General features: G+C 48.9%; 2 protein-coding genes across 3 annotated transcripts in view; one reads left to right on the plus strand and one right to left on the minus strand.

Annotated features, from left to right (window-relative positions):
* Positions 1–3,633, minus strand: part of SRD5A1 (steroid 5 alpha-reductase 1) — a 37,799-nt gene extending 34,166 nt beyond the window's left edge. The window contains exons 1-2 of the mRNA XM_061393897.1: positions 3,617–3,633; positions 2,932–3,285 (exon numbers count right to left, since the gene is read on the minus strand). Coding sequence (XP_061249881.1) covers positions 2,932–3,218 — 287 coding nt within the window. The 5' untranslated portion in view covers positions 3,219–3,285; positions 3,617–3,633. The remainder of the gene's footprint in view (positions 1–2,931; positions 3,286–3,616) is intronic.
* Positions 3,634–3,883: 250 nt separating this feature from the next.
* The window catches only part of NSUN2 (NOP2/Sun RNA methyltransferase 2), a 33,626-nt gene continuing 21,958 nt past the window's right edge, over positions 3,884–15,551 (plus strand). Inside the window, exons 1-4 of one of the 2 annotated variants that reach the window (XM_061393895.1) lie at positions 3,884–4,065; positions 4,152–4,309; positions 5,624–5,728; positions 12,518–12,623. In XM_061393895.1, the coding sequence (XP_061249879.1) occupies positions 3,973–4,065; positions 4,152–4,309; positions 5,624–5,728; positions 12,518–12,623 (462 nt within the window). In that variant the 5' untranslated portion in view covers positions 3,884–3,972. The remainder of the gene's footprint in view (positions 4,066–4,151; positions 4,310–5,623; positions 5,729–12,517; positions 12,624–15,551) is intronic. The other variant, XM_061393896.1, reaches the window with a different exon arrangement.

A 15,551-nucleotide genomic window follows, 5' to 3' on the forward strand; every position in this document is an offset into this window, starting at 1 on the left:
ACACGACTGAGCGACTGAACTGAACTGAACTGAAGCCTTAACAACTTTCATAAGCTTTAAATGATAGTAATCGGGCTATTAGCCTACTGAATTCTGAGATCTCTCTGATGAAAAAGGCAGTTCTACACAACTGCATGGCCCTTGACATCCTTACAGCATTTCAGGGAGGCACCTGTGCCATAATTCAAACTGAATCCTACGTTTTTATACCTGATGAATTCTCTAAAATAACACATTTGGTGAACCATATGAAAAGTCAGATTTCTGCTTTCAGTGACCCATTCCCTAGTCTTGATGATCTTTTAAAAAAAAAAACTGGTTTGCTGCGGGAGGTTCATGGCTAAACTATTTACTTTTAATTCCACTAATGTTATTAACTATACCATTTGCATTTTGCTTCTTTCACAAGATTATTATTTCTTGTATTACCAGGTGTATGACTAAGCCTCTAATGAAAATGAGGATTAGAGTTGAAGCAGCTGATCAAATGTATAGCTCAGTATACGATCAATGATTGTAATAGTGTAACTGTAGGTATTTTCATGCAACAAGAGGGAATCCTTTCCTGGACCATAACTAGAAGACAGGTGTCCCGACATCTTTGACTGCTAAGATCTAGTCCGGTAATGGCACACTGAGTGGCTTATCAGCAAAAACCTTCTTCACAACTGGGAATGAGCCTTCCCAGCAAGGCAGGACAAAATGGTTATGAAATGCCCCTCAATGTATGCCTGGATTTATGACCATAAGAGGGCCATGTCAACTACAAATTGGCACTTACGAAGATCACTGCCATCTGCCTGCAGGGAAATTGAACCCCAGGCTGCTACAGCTGTTGACCTTCAACAACCCCTGAGGGAGTTCGAGGTGGAGTGAGGCACTCTGTGCTCCAGAGGATCTAGAGGGAAAGGTCTTTAGATAGTTGGATGTTTTTAGGAACAGATTTTATGATCTCAATCTTTGCATCTTCTCATATCTTAGAGAAAGCACTAAATCCCTTCATGGTGACATCAGATCCTCATGACTAACAAAAACCTTTTGTAACATGAGTGCTTCATGGCATTGAACTCCCCCTTCACCAAAACCTTACATATTGACTTTCCCCCACTGCCGCTTTGGAGCAGTCTCTCAGAGCTCTCTGAGATGCTGCCTCCCAGGTCACAGTCTTCATTTTGCCCCAAATAAAACTTAACTTGCAACTCTCAAGTTGTACATCTTTTTTTAGTCGACAGTGCTCACTGACTTAGGTCAAATGACCGTTGAATAAATTAGCTGCTTGGGTAGAATGGAAGATGTTTATCTCTTCTATTTGGAAAACTTGTCATTGTTTAGTTGCTCAGTCAAGTCTGACTCTTTGCAACCAATGGACTGCCGAACACCAGGCATCCCTGTCATTCACCATCTCCTGGAGTTTGCTTAAGTTGGAAAGTTTGGAAAATTTAAATGTCCCCAAATCACACGGGCTATGTGTACAATAATATGAGCAACTGTGGGTGGCACCCTTGCTGTAGAGGTTTCCTCTCTTCATGAATGAAACTATTGGCCAGATTTAGGTGCTGTGGCTCCCTGCTTTGGTACGGATTTATGGCAAACTTGGGCTTCCCTGGTGGCTCAGACGGTAAAGAATCTGCCCGCAATGCAGGAGACCTGGGTTCAGCCCCTGGGTCGGGAAGATTCCCTGGAGACGGGAATGGCTACCCACTCCAGTATTCTTGCCTGGAGAATTTATGGACAGAGGAGCCTTGCGGGCTACAGTCCATGGGGTCGCAAAGAGTCAGATGTGACTGGGAAATGCACTGATGAGTCTGTTACTGAGTTTGCTTACGGGAATTCTCTAGGACTGTCAGGTACAGAGCACTCAGAAAGACTTCGTGGAACACTGACTGCCCATTCCCAGTGTCTGCTTAAAACTTAAAAGCAGACTGGGATGCAGCTGCCCAGGGATTCAAGAGAGGCTCAGAGACACCCGCACTGACTTCTTCTACTGCTCTGTGAAGTGGGTGTCCTAAGGTGGGACCCACAACCAGAGAGATCAAGTAATCTGCCCACGCTCTCAAAGAAGTTGAGATCAGGTCCCTGATGTGTAGAGAACATCCCTTTTAACACTGGGCAGCCTTAAGAAGTCTGAATACAAATTTTCAAATTTTGATTTTAAGCTTTCGAGCAGCTATTTGGTTTAGCTATGCAAAAGTGTGAAAATGTTAGTTGCTCAGTTGTGTCCGACCCTTTGCGACGCTATGGACTGTAGCCCATCAGGCTCTTCTGTCCGCGTGGATTCTCCAGGCAAGAATACTGGAGTGGGTTGCCATTCCCTTCTCCAGGGGGTCTTCCCCACCCAAGAATCGAACCCAGGTCTCCTGCAATGCAGGCAGATTCTTTACCAGATGAGCCACCAGGGAAGCCCTTAAGCTGTGCAAAAGCCAAAGCCTAAGACCTGGAGAGAGTCCGAACTTGTTACAGACCTGAAGAGTACAGACACAGCCATTGAGCCTTCTTCACAAAAACCAAACATCTGTAAGTTAGCTTAAAGACCTTAGGTGTGTTTACCGCTTATTTCTTGGAAGGCTACTTTCACAGTGCTGGAGGCACCTGCCTATATTGTAGAGGAGAAAGTCCCTGAACGTGACCCATTCAGTAATTGGAAACCAGACTAAGGTGCAAGTGATCATCTGATTGGGGGGAACAATCCTCCACCCTAAACAAAGAGTGCACACGGAACTAGAAAAGTAGCAAGAGGGCGCTGGGGGAGAGAGCAGGGGCGAAGGAGAGGGCGCCAGGACCTGGTGTACAGGTGCAGGGAGCCGGCCCGGGGTGGCAAGAGGGCGGTGCACCAGGGGCGGCGGGGGGAAGGGGGCGCATCAACCAGGGGCGGCGGGGAGAAGAGGGCGCACCAGGGGCGGCTGGGGGAAGCGCGGGGCCGCCCGCTCTTACCGTTGCGCATAGTGGACGAGGAACATGGCCAGGAGGATGCAGTTGGGCCAGCGGTTGAGGCGCTCGGCCGGCGCGCCTGCGCCCGCGCACGCGAGGAGCGGCAGGGCCAGCGAGGGCAGCTCCTGCACAGTCCAGGCGGCCCGCGCCGGCAGCCCGAAGGCAGAGCCGGACGACGCGTAGCGCCCGTAGGGCGAGCCCACCAGCTTCAGCAGCACGTAGCACACGACGCCCAGGGCGCATTCCAGGTAGGCGAGCGCGTCCAGCAGGAACCGCTCGGCCAGCTCCATGGTGGGCGACGGCAGGCGTGCTCCATGGCCCGGGTGCTGCGTTGGGCCACATATAGGGCGGCGGCGGCTGCGGGCGGGGTGGGGTGGGGGGCGGGAGGCGCGGTTACCTGAGGCCGGGGTTCGCGGCCAAAGCCTGGGCCCGGATCCGCCCCGTGCGGGCGGCCCCGGAGCCACACGCCACCCGTCTCCCTAGTCCTGGGTGCGCGCCGGGGACGAGGTGGGACGCCCGGGGCGCCCGCCCGCCACGCCCACACGGCCAGAACCCCGCCCACTCCAGGTCCTCCCCGACTGTCTCACCAGTCTTGGGTGCTCGCTGCGGACCCGCCCCGCCCCGCCCCGCCCCGCCCACGCGCCTATAGCCCCGCCCACCAGGCCCCGCCCTCTAGACCCCCGCCCACTCCGGGCACTCCCAGACCGTCTACCTAGTCGTGGTTGGGCGCCGGGGACGGGGCGGGACGCCCGCCCGCCCCGCCCACGCCCCTAGAGTCCCGCCCACTAAGCCCCCCCCCCCCCGCCCCACTCCGGGCCCTCACCGAGCGTCGTCGCCGCGGTGCGCACGCGCGACCTCGGGCTGCCCGCATCGCTGCCTGAGCTGGCGCGGAAATCCTTGCGCTCCTGCAGGTCCCTCCCTCCCTGCAGGTCCCGGGGAGGCGCATGTGCTGACCCGCGGGGTCCTCGAGCTGCAGCCCGGAAGTGCTTGCGGCCGACGGTGGCGGGTCGAGTTGTGCGGGAGGCGTGCGCGGCCGCGTGGGCCATGGGGCGGCGGTCGCGGGGCCGGCGGCTCCAGCAGCAGCAGCAGCAGCAGCGGCCCGGGAGCGCGGAGGACGGCGGAAAGCGCAATGGGGCGGTAGGACCCGGGGGAGGGCGGGCCGGGGCCCGAGGCCTGCGGGGCGGCTTCGCGGCCCCGGGTGCCAAGTTTCTCTCACTCCTCAGGGCTGGGAAGGCGGCTACCCCGAGATCGTCAAGGAGAACAAGCTGTTCGAGCACTACTACCAGGAGCTCAAGATCGTGCCCGAGGGCGAGTGGGACCAGTTCATGGGAGCGCTCAGGGAGCCTCTCCCGGCCACTTTAAGAATTACTGGTTACAAGAGGTAAGGGGGTCGTGCCTTTCACATTTCTCGGGGAGTTGGGGTTTAGAATGCCCCGGGTTTAAAACGGAAATGTATTTCTCCCAAGAAGCACACGTCAGCGGTGTGGATGCTAGAGCCTGGAGGCCTTGAGAGGAGGGAGCACGGGTGTCCCAACGGAGTACGGGGAGGAGGACCTGGCAAGTTGGGAGGTTAGAATCAGAAACGAGTGTGCAAGATGAGAAGCATTTGACTCTTGGGGGCCCATTGACGATCCCCCACCCTTTGGAACACATGAGAACCTGTGACGTTAGGGAGTTTTAAGTGAAGCTTCTGGTGTTCTCTCTCTTAATTTTTTTTTTTTTTTTGAGTCGTGTAACTGAGCACGTGGGCTTATTGTAAGCTGCACAATGAAAAGACCAAATACGGGGGCAACAATCTTGCAGAAAGCGAAAAGGCTTTACTACAGGATAGTCAAGCAAGGAGACAGGAGGCAGGGATCAGCTCTTTTCCCGTCAGCTGTTGAGCAGGGTATTTATCCATGGAAGTAGGGAATAAGTGGAGGAGGGGGCACTGGAATGATGGGTGGAAATTAAAGCTAAGTTTCAAGCGTCCCCTGCAGGTTCAGCTGTGCTTCATCCCTTTTTATGTGCAATTTCAGGGTGGGGAGTCTGTTACATGTTGTGGATTTTCACTTTGTGATGTCTAAAGTTTACTGTGCGTTATTTAACTTATTAAAAATGTTTATTACGAATATTTTGGCCTCGGCCCATGGCATGTGGGATTTTAGTTCTCAGACTAGGGATCAGACCTGCACTCCCTACATTGGAAAAAAATAGAATTTTAACCACTGGACCGCCAGGGACCGTCCCTGCTGTGGGCTGTATTAGTCCTTTGATGTGCCTCTACTGGGCAAAATGGCCTTTAGGACTGTTGTGGCCATATCCTGTTTCGGTGGTCTTCTTCGAAATGAGCTTAGAGATGTCATTTAATCAAGTTGTTTCTTCCTTACGAACCTTTAGTGTGTAAGTTTAAGGATATGGTTGCAGTTGTACCTTTTGAAGAGGACCTGAAAGTGAAGATGGAACTCGAGGAATGTTTAGGAGAGAAGGGATAGAATAGTATTGAATGTAGTTTTTCACCTTTTAGGGATTAAAGGACAAGGATTGTTTAAGCTTTGAAAGAATACAGTAAAATGGTAGTAATGAAAGAATGTCTTCACTTGGCACACAAGGATGGCTTTTATTACAAAACACAATCTTGGGTTTATAAAGAGATAAGGTTTATTGAATTAGCTTTCCAGATTGATTTGAAACTTAAAAAAAATTTTTTTGATAGCCATGCAAAAGAGATTCTCCATTGCTTAAAGAACAAGTATTTCAAGGAACTGGAGGACCTGGAGGTGGATGGGCAGAAAGTTGAAGTTCCACAGCCCTTGAGTTGGTAGGTATAACACGGCTTCATTCTGTTGGATATGTCTCTAGGATTTTAATCTTTGTCGCTTGAATTTATTTCTTGGTAACCCGTTTGATTTTGGCACGAAGGAACCTAAATGTGCTTTCAAGACATTTTCCTGTTCTTACTCCCGGTGCTTTTTCCGCTGTTGCTTCACATGCGTGCAGGCTTTCCTTTGTGACTTGCAGCGCTGTGTGTTGGAGTCTTGATTTCCGTCGGTTTTTCCAAGTCAGTCCAGCTTCTCTTCTTCCTCGATGTTACCATTTCCACCATTTCTACCTAAACCCCTTGTCTTCATGTCAGAACTGTTGCAGACTTAATGTTTTTTTGCAGGGCCCAGGCATAAGACCAGGTAAGAGTCAGAGGCTGGGACACACATGGAGTGTAGCTAGCATTTCATTTTGCTAATTGCTTGGTTTATTGCATACGAACACACTGCACAACAAAAGTTAGTCACGCAGAGAAGGAAAGGAAAGGGGGTGATGGAGGAGGCGACTCGGCATGAGTGTCGGTCCCCTGCCAGCAGGTGGGCCTTGGGACAAGTGTGAGCTGGAAGTCCCCGTCTGCTCTGACAGCGCCTCCAGTGGCGTCTGTCTGTGAAACAGTTCCTCCATCTTGCAGCATCAGGTCCTTTGACAGTGAACCTTCAAGCCCCCGTCTCAGTGTTTTAAAGCGTCCCGACAGTGGATGTCTTAACAGTGATAATCTGAGACCTCCTCTCTATCAGTCGCCCCTTCTGTTCCCACGGTGTCTTTCTGAGACGTTACCAAACGGCGGATGTTTCCAAACAGTCCTCATGGAGGTTCACATTGGCCCCTGCGCCTCCATTTCAAACTCCTCGACATCACCCAAAGTCACAAGATCACCCAAAATCCCACAAGATGAGTGGGATTCCCATGACTATTAATCACACCATTAATTTGCTGCTCCTCGCCCAGCAAAGACTCAGCAGGGGCTGCATTAGCTGTCCTGTCTGTCTCTGTCTCCAGGGCCCATGCTCACCCTCCTTTTATCCTCGCTGTCCTGTCGGTGTCTCGTGGCTCATTTGTGTGTCTTGATCCAGTTTAGGCGTGTGAAAGCAGTCCCGTCTGTCTCGTGAATGGCCCAGAGAGTCAGGCACAAACCGTGGTCGTGCCAAGGCCTGGGCCATCAGTTCAGCTCAGCTCAGCCCAGTCTCGTCTGACTCTTTGTGACCCCATGGACTGCAGCACGCCAGGCTTCCCTGTCCATCACCAACTCCTGGAGTTTACTCAAACTGGTGTCCATTGAGTCAAGAGATGCCATCCAACCATCTCATCTTCTGTCGCCCCCTTCTCCCGCCTTCAATCTTTCCCAGCATCAGGGTCTTTTCCAGTGAGTCCATTCTTTGCATCAGGTGGCCAGAGGATTGGAGTTTCAGCGTCAGCATCAGTCCTTCCAATGATCATTCAGGACTGATTTCTTTGAGGATGGACTGATTGGATCTGTGTGCAGTCCAAGGGACTGTGAATAGTCTCACAGCCTGGGCTGTGGAAGTCAAGAAGTTGTTAACAGTTGCACATTGCAGATTATCAACTTTAAGGTACTGAGAATTCTTACAAAAGGACAACAGCACATTTTAAATGATTACCATAAAAAGGTGAATTTAACCATCATTGTCTGGCAGTTTGTTGTTCAGTCGCATCTGACTCTGTGACCCCATGAACTATGTCACACCAGGCTTCCCTGTTCTTCGCCATCTCCTGGAATTTGCTCAGATACTTGTCCATTGAGCTAGTGATACTATTTGAAAGCATTGGTTCTTTGGACCCCAGCCTTCTTTATGGTCCAACTCTCAGATCCATACTGACTACTGGAAAAACCATAGCTTTGACTAGATGGACCTTTGTTGGCAAAGTGATGTCTCTGCTTTTAATACACTGTCCAGGTTTGTCATAGCTTTTCTTCCAAGGAGCAGGTGTCTTTGAATTTCATGCTTGCAGTCACTGTCTGCAGTGATTTTGGAGACCAGGAAAATAAAGTCTGTCACTGTTTCCACATTTTCCCCTTCTGTATGCCACGGAGTGATGGGACTGGATGTCATGATCTTTGTTTTTTGAATGTTGAGTTTTAAGCCGGCTTTTTCACTCTCCTTTGACCCTCATCAAGGCACTCTAGTTCCTCTTCACTTTCTGCTTGAGAAGATGAATTTAAGCAGCGTTTCTTGACAGCTTTTGAAGTTTTGACTGTTCAAGTGTTTGATGTATCTTTTCTTTTTGGCCAACCTTTGTTCATCACAAGCCAAATTGAGGTTTTCATTGTTCCTGGTCCGTGCGTTTGCTTGCTTTTCATTCTTTTGTTGGCCATTTGGATGTTCAGTGTCCATATCACAGATGTGCACAGAATCCACGGTGGAATGAGAACTGAGTGGCCAGATGCTTAAATCAGATCAAAACCAAATGTTACCATTTCAGAGCGCATTTCTGGTATACAGGAATAATACACCAAAAAATTCCATGATGGCTTTTTTGTTAAACAGTTTTAATCAGAGTCTAGAAGCTTGACTGTTAGAGAACAGGAAAAGGTCGCTGAGGCCAGCAGGTAAGGAAGGTGTCTCCCCTGCTGTGTCTGCAGCATCAGCGAGCGCGGCGGCCGTCACGTGACGCGTGGGCCCCCCTCTCAGTCACTGGGGTGTGCACTCGGCTCTTGGCCTGTGCCATGATGTGGAGATTTGGGGGATGGCCCCGGTGCTCGAAGTTGGTGTGTTTGATGTTTTCAAAAGCAGGTTTAGGATTGTCTTTGCACATTTCTATGCATAATCTTTCCTGCTTTTGCTGCCTCACACAGTCACCTGGAAACGTTTATTCCTTCCACCCTGTGTCCAGAAGTTCAGCTTTTCAGATGCGGCTGCCTCTGCGGGTTCTCTGCCTCTGGGCAGAAAGAGGAGCTGGTGAGCCGGTCCCCTGGGGAAGGGGTGTCTCTCTGGGCTGTCCTGGTGGTTTTCTTCCACTGTCCCAACCCATACGGAATTAGTCTATTTTTATTGTTTTCTGCAAACTACAGTGGGCCTTTGGTTTACTTGGCCCATTGAATGTTTAAAGGCTATTTTTCACTCTTGATTGTTGAACTTTGGATCTCAGGGCAGGACCAGTCAATTCCAGACCTCTTGGAAAGGCCCTGCAGGTATTCTGTGGGTGAAGAATGCAAGGAGTCACCCCAGTAACAGCCGGGCCTTCTCTTCACAATACTGTTTCATCCAGTTTTCTGAACATAGATGAAGGGTCTGAGCAACATGTAAGATGCGAGTTCCTAATACTCACCCTTTTTTCGTTATCAGTGACAACTGTGAGACAGTTTTATTCTATAAACATTAAATCAAATTCACTGGTCAGGTGTGGGATACCCATAAATCAGTAAATAAAGCAGAAACATAAAATACTTTCTGGTGGTTCTTTATATTGTGGAAATTGCAGAAATAGATCTTAATAGTCTTTTAACTTTTTGAGACATAGTGGGATGTAATGTAGGAGAAGTATTTTGGGGGACCAGGTTTTCTAGAAGGAATGTCATATATAGGATTTACAGCGTGTGCAGATTTCATTTTTTTTCTTACCTTTCATAGACTGGGAATTGCGAGGGGTTAAAGCGTTTTTTATAAGGCCTTGTTTTGACAGTGAGTTGTTGCAAATGCACCTTATTGTCATTCTGTTTATGTTCTTTTCATTGAGTGGATGATGAGTTATCCTAGAGGTTATATATAGAGAGAGACTTTTGAACTCAGTCTGTCTTTGTAGTTAACTCTTTGAAAGTTAAATAATTTTCTCATAAGATGAAAAGCTTTCGTAATTATAACTTAACAGTCAGATTTTATTCTTGTAATAACAAGTTTACATTTTTAACTAGTAGAAACTTAACCAATAAAGCACATAAAGAAATATTCCTCTCAAGTTATACCTCGAGTCTGCTCTCTATTCAGATCAGTAGCTCAGTCCTGTCCGACTCTTTGCGACCCCGTGAATCGCAGCACGCCAGGCCTCACTGTCCATCACCAGCTCCCGGAGTTCACTGAGACTCATATCCATCAAGTCAGTGATGCCATCCAGCCATCTCATCCTCTGTCGTCCCCTTCTCCTCCTGCCCCCAATCCCTCCCAGCATCAGAGTCTTGTCCAATGAGTCAACTCTTCACATGAGGTGGCCAAAGTACTGGAGTTTCAGCTTTAGCATCATTCCTTCCAAAGAAATCCCAGGGCTGATCTCCTTTAGAATGGACTGGTTGGATCTCCTTGCAGTCCAAGGGACTCTCAAGAGTCTTCTCCAACACCACAGTTCAAAAGCATCAATTCTTCGGCACTCAGCCTTCTTCACAGTCTAACTCTCACATCCATACATGACCACAGGAAAAACCATAGCCTTGACTAGACGAACCTTTGTTGGCAAAGTAATGTCTCTGCTTTTGAGTATGCTATCTAGGTTGGTCATAACTTTCCTTCCAAGGAGTAAGCGTCTTTTAATTTCATGGCTGCAGTCACCATCTGCAGTGATTTTGGAGCCCAGAAAAATAAAGTCTGACACTGTTTCCACTGTTTCCCCATCTATTTGCCATGAAGTGATGGGACCAGATGCCATGATCTTCGTTTTCTGAATGTTGAGCTTTAAGCCAACTTTTTCACTCTCCACTTTCACTTTCATCAAGAGGCTTTTGAGTTCCTCTTCACTTTCTGCCATAAGGGTGGTGTCATCTGCATATCTGAGGTTATTGATATTTCTCCCAGCAATCTTGATTCCAGTTTGTGTTTCTTCCAGTCCAGCGTTTCTCATGATGTACTCTGCATATAAGTTAAATAAGCAGGGTGACAATATACAGCCTTGATGTACTCCTTTTCCTATTTGGAACCAGTCTGTTGTTCCATGTCCAGTTCTAACTGTTGCTTCCTGACCTGCATACACATTTCTGAAGAGGTAGGTCAGGTGGTCTGGTATTCCCATCTCTTTAAAAATTTTCCACAGTTTGTTGTGATCCACACAGTCAAAGGCTTTGGCATAGTCAATAAAGCAGAAATAGATGTTTTTCTGGAACTCTTGCTTTTTCCATGATCCAGCAGATGTTGGCAATTTGATCTCTGGTTCCTCTGCCTTTTCTAAAACCAGCTTGAACATCAGAAAGTTCATGGTTAACATATTGCTGAAGCCTGGCTTGGCGAATTTTGAGCATTACTTTACTAGCGTGTGAGATGAGTGCAATTGTGCGGTAGTTAGAATTCTGCTGTCTATTAGAAAATGAAAATTCAGCTTTGTACAATAAGTAACGGCAGGCAGCATTCAAATTAGTGACGTTTGGTGGTTTGATAAGGTAGTTACTGGCACGTGTGCTGTTGTTGATCACAGACAATTCCGTTTGCCAGGAATCTTATGAAAGCAGATGTTTGGCTATCACCAAAGGCTTGTATTCTTGCCTGGGAAATCCCAGGGACAGAGGAGCTTGACGGGCTGCAGTCCACGAGGCCGCAAAGAGCTGGACATGATGGAGCACAAGCACATAAATACACACAAAGGTTGTAGAGGGGCGGCAGGTTCTGTTCAGTTACACAGCTAGAGCCAACCCACAGGAATCCCTGCCGTTCACCTCTAGTGAGGCCACAGGGAGTATTTAAAGCTAAACACTTATTAAAATTGTGTAATAAGTATGATTGCACTTTCGTTTTGTATTTTTGAAACAGGTTAAATATTGAAGAGGGAAGCAAGCATAAGAAATAGAAACCAAAGTTCCAGGACATTTTGAGGGTGGCCATGAACAGGTTCAGCCAGTTTAATCTTCATAATTTGGTGGAAAGCACTCATCAGACTAGCTCGTGATAAAATGACAGTTGAGCAGCTTCTTCAGATCTTAAGCCTCAGTTTGTCTCTGTCAGATAGTCACTCGGATTTTCAAAGCAAACGTGGTGTTTTTCAAACATTCCGTTCCATTTTCACGGCTTTCGCCTTAGCTGTGGTGTGACCCATGGCACATTGTGAGCCCTATTGTTAAATTGAGCTCATCGTTATGGCTCAGAGTTAACACTAAGTGCGGTAAGGTTTGTCGCCGAGTGCCGTGTGACGCTGAGCATGGCCCCACGTGTCCTGTCCATGTACTGACCCATGCGGCTGGACTTGAGTGGCTAGACAGGCGCACGGGATGATGAAGAAACCACACACTTCCTCATCTGTGATGGCATCGTTCACACACTGTTCAAGTATGTTTACATAGACGGCAGGAGAGGCTCTGTTCTTCGGTCTGTATAAACATCAGCCTGGGACCTCAGATTAATAAATGTTTGATTTCCAAGGTTTGGGGGTATATAGAACATTTCACAATATTATTGGACTGCTTGGTTTGAGAAATAGTGAAAAATACAGTAAAAAACCCAAATACTGTAATCAAACGTCGGACGTGCTGATAGCTGCCCCGCAGCCTTATTTCCCTTCTGTGTGAGCCGCACTGTAGCCTGTCGTCATCTGCCTTTTCCTGGGCTGTGTGCCCTCAGGTTCCCACGGTGGAGAGTGGGGCCATCAGCTCTCCCTGTTGCCTCTGCCCTCGGCCATTCACCGGCACAGCTCCTCAGTCCCGTCCCGTGCCGTGTCCCTCAGCGCCCAGGGCCGGGGCCCCGTCTCGGCGAGCCTCCGTGTCCTGCTGCTCGTCCTTGGAGGACGGGGCAGGGGTGTGAGCAGCCAGCACACGGCTGGGCGTCTCACTCGGCCCATGAGCTGTGTGATGAAGGCGCTGTGAAGAGCCCGCTTTAGCACGCGTGACCCTTACGTGTTTTACTTTCCTTTCGGTCAGGTATCCTGAAGAACTTGCCTGGCACACAAATTTAAGTCGAAAAATCTTGAGAAAGTCTCCACAGCTGGAAAAGTTTCACCAGTTTCTGGTCAGCGAAACTGAATCTGTGAGTAGATGACTTCAGGCTTGCTGGTTTCCTTGAAGCCTTAGTATCGCAGTTTTATTTCAACCACGCTTGCCACTGGCAGTGATTAGGTAGATAGAAAAGCACCCTGAACTCACTGTGAGCGCCCCTGTAACATCTGGTAATGTAGGTATTAGTAGCGCCTCTGGTCACGCAGAGTCCCGGGGGTGCCGGCACGGTTGTCCGGGTGGCTTCTGTGTCGCTCGCTGCAGCCACGGCTGGGCCCGGCACTCTGTTCCCGGCCCTCACGTTGGAGCGTATTCCGTCTGCTTTCGTGTCCTTTTGGGCTGCACATGCCGGGTGCCTTCCTTGGAGAGAAGGTGACGGGTGTTTATGGCTGTCTTTATTTTAATTAAAGTGCTGTACTCCACCTTTGCCAAACAGAAGAACACCATCTAAATGTGACAGACTTGGTTCTCATAAAACGACATGGTCTTTGCCCCCTGGTTCCTCAGCCGCCCCCTGATTGCCGTTCAGTCACTAAGCTTCTTACCTTTAGCACCACATCTTCCCCAGCAAACAACTGCCCCCGCACGCAGTGCGTGACTGAGTGAGCGCCCGCGAGCGACGGGCGTCGGCAGTGTTGCGGTTTCCTTTCTGTTTCACCCGCGGCATCGGAAGCTCCCCTTCCTGTTCTCTAGCCTCCTTTGCTGGGCCCAGGACCCCCGACTGCCACCACATGGTTTTGTATCCTTGTTGCCCTGAGCTTCTCTGTCCGCCTGGCGGGACTGTTTGCTTCCCATGATTCTTGCCTTGAAGCCACAGCCAGTTTAGAAGCGCTTCACCTCTCTCAGTTCTGATCTGCTCAGTCCACAGCTGCGTGCTCTCAGGCTTCCTGTCCACTCGGGTGAGCTGGTAGGCAGGCCTGTTGGCCTGGTTTCCCACTCCCGCCGTGTAGAGCAGCACAGGGTGCTGGGCACTGCCTGTGCCCCCTTGTTGGCGCAGACTTGTGCAGAAAGCGCTTCTCTGGCTTGGCGTTTAATCTCCAGGGGTGTGTGAACCGTCGGCGAAAGTGCAGATTTGCACTTGAGCAGAGCGTTCGTCATCCTGCGTCCATGTGAGGTGACTGACGAGTGCAGGGTGGCAGTTCAGACAGGAAGCCCAGGTTGTCAAGGAGCAGAAGCCTCCTGGTAGCTGACAGTTTTTGGCTTTTTCTTGGGCATTCAGTCCTAAGCTGTTAAAATAGAGTTGTGAGTGTCACAGGTGCTGGATTTTGCAAAGAATCTTTGAACAGTCGAACACGTGAACAGATGTCCTGACCCAAGGGTGAAGGTCTGGAGGATGGCGGATTAGTGTGGAGGTTTAGTTGTTGTCTGCCTTCCACTGAGGCAAGGAGGCAGTGGTTGACGGGGTGGTGTCCAGGAATACAGAGCAGGTGTGGGCTGCTCCTGGAGACGGGAGAACCAGGAAGTAGAAGTTACGGTTTCAGCTGTGAGGGGACACTTCTAGGGGGCTTTCTGTCCTCTGTGCATGTTGTACTTGAGTTTCTAACAAGCTAATGTCATTCTGACATTAATGCCAAAGACATGCCAAAGAATGCTCAAAGTACCGCACAATTGCACTCATTTCACGCTAGTAAAGTAATGCTCAAAATTCTCCAAGCCAGGCTTCAACAATACGTGAACCGTGAACTTCCAGATGTTCAAGCTGGTTTTAGAAAAGGCAGAGGAACCAGAGATCAGATTGCTAACATCCGTTGGATCATCGAAAAAGCAAGAGAGTTCCAGAAAAACATCTATTTCTGCTTTATTGACTATGCCAAAGCCTTTGACTGTGTGGATCACAACAAACTGTGGAAAATTCTTAAAGAGATGGGAATACCAGACCACCTGACCTGCCTCTTCAGAAATTTGTATGCAGATCGGGAAGCAACAGTTAGAACTAGACATGGAACAACAGACTGGTTCCAAATAGGAAAAGGAGTACATCAAGGCTGTATATTGTCACCCTGCTTATTTAACTTATATGCAGAGTACATCATGAGAAACGCTGGACTGGAAGAAACACAAGCTGGAATCAAGATTGCCAGGAGAAATATCAATAACCTCAGATATGCAGATGACACCACCCTTATGGCAGAAAGTGAAGAGGAACTCAAAAGCCTCTTGATGAAAGTGAAAGTGGAGAGTGAAAAAGTTGGCTTAAAGCTCAACATTCAGAAAACAAAGATCATGGCATCTGGTCCCACCACTTCATGGGAAATGGATGGGGAAACAGTGGAAACAGTGTCAGACTTTATTTTTCTGGGCTCCAAAATCACTACAGATGGTGACTGCAGCCATGAAATTAAAAGACGCTTACTCCTTGGAAGGAAAGTTATGACCAACCTAGATAGCATATTCAAAAGCAGAGACATTACTTTGCCAACAAAGGTCCGTCTAGTCAAGGCTGTGGTTTTTCCTGTGGTCATGTATGGATGTGAGAGTTGGACTGTAAAGAAGGCTGAGCACCGAAGAATTGATGCTTTTGAACTGTGGTGTTGGAGAAGACTCTTGAGAGTCCCTTGGACTGCAAGGAGATCCAACCAGTCCATCCTAAAGGAGCTCAGTCCTGAATACTCATTGGAAGGACTGATGCGGAAGTTGAAACTCCAATACTTTGGCCACCTGATGGAAAAGACCCTGATGCTGGGAAAGATTGAAGGTGGGAGGAGAAGGGGATGACAGAGGATGAGATGGCTGGATGACATCACTGACTCAATGGACATGAGTTTAGGTAAACTCCGGGAGTTGGTTCTGGACAGGGAGGCCTGGCGTGCTGCAGGCAATGCGGTCGCAAAGAGTTGGACACGACTGAGCGACTGAACTGAACTGAATGTCATTCTGATGGGATTACTGTCTTTTGATAGTGGCCATTTATCCACTAGTAGAAACATCGGTCTTACTTGCTGTATATGCGATAGTACTAAAT

This window comes from Bos javanicus, chromosome 20 (genome assembly GCF_032452875.1).
Source record: "Bos javanicus breed banteng chromosome 20, ARS-OSU_banteng_1.0, whole genome shotgun sequence".
In the NCBI taxonomy this organism is placed as follows: Eukaryota; Metazoa; Chordata; class Mammalia; order Artiodactyla; family Bovidae; genus Bos; species Bos javanicus.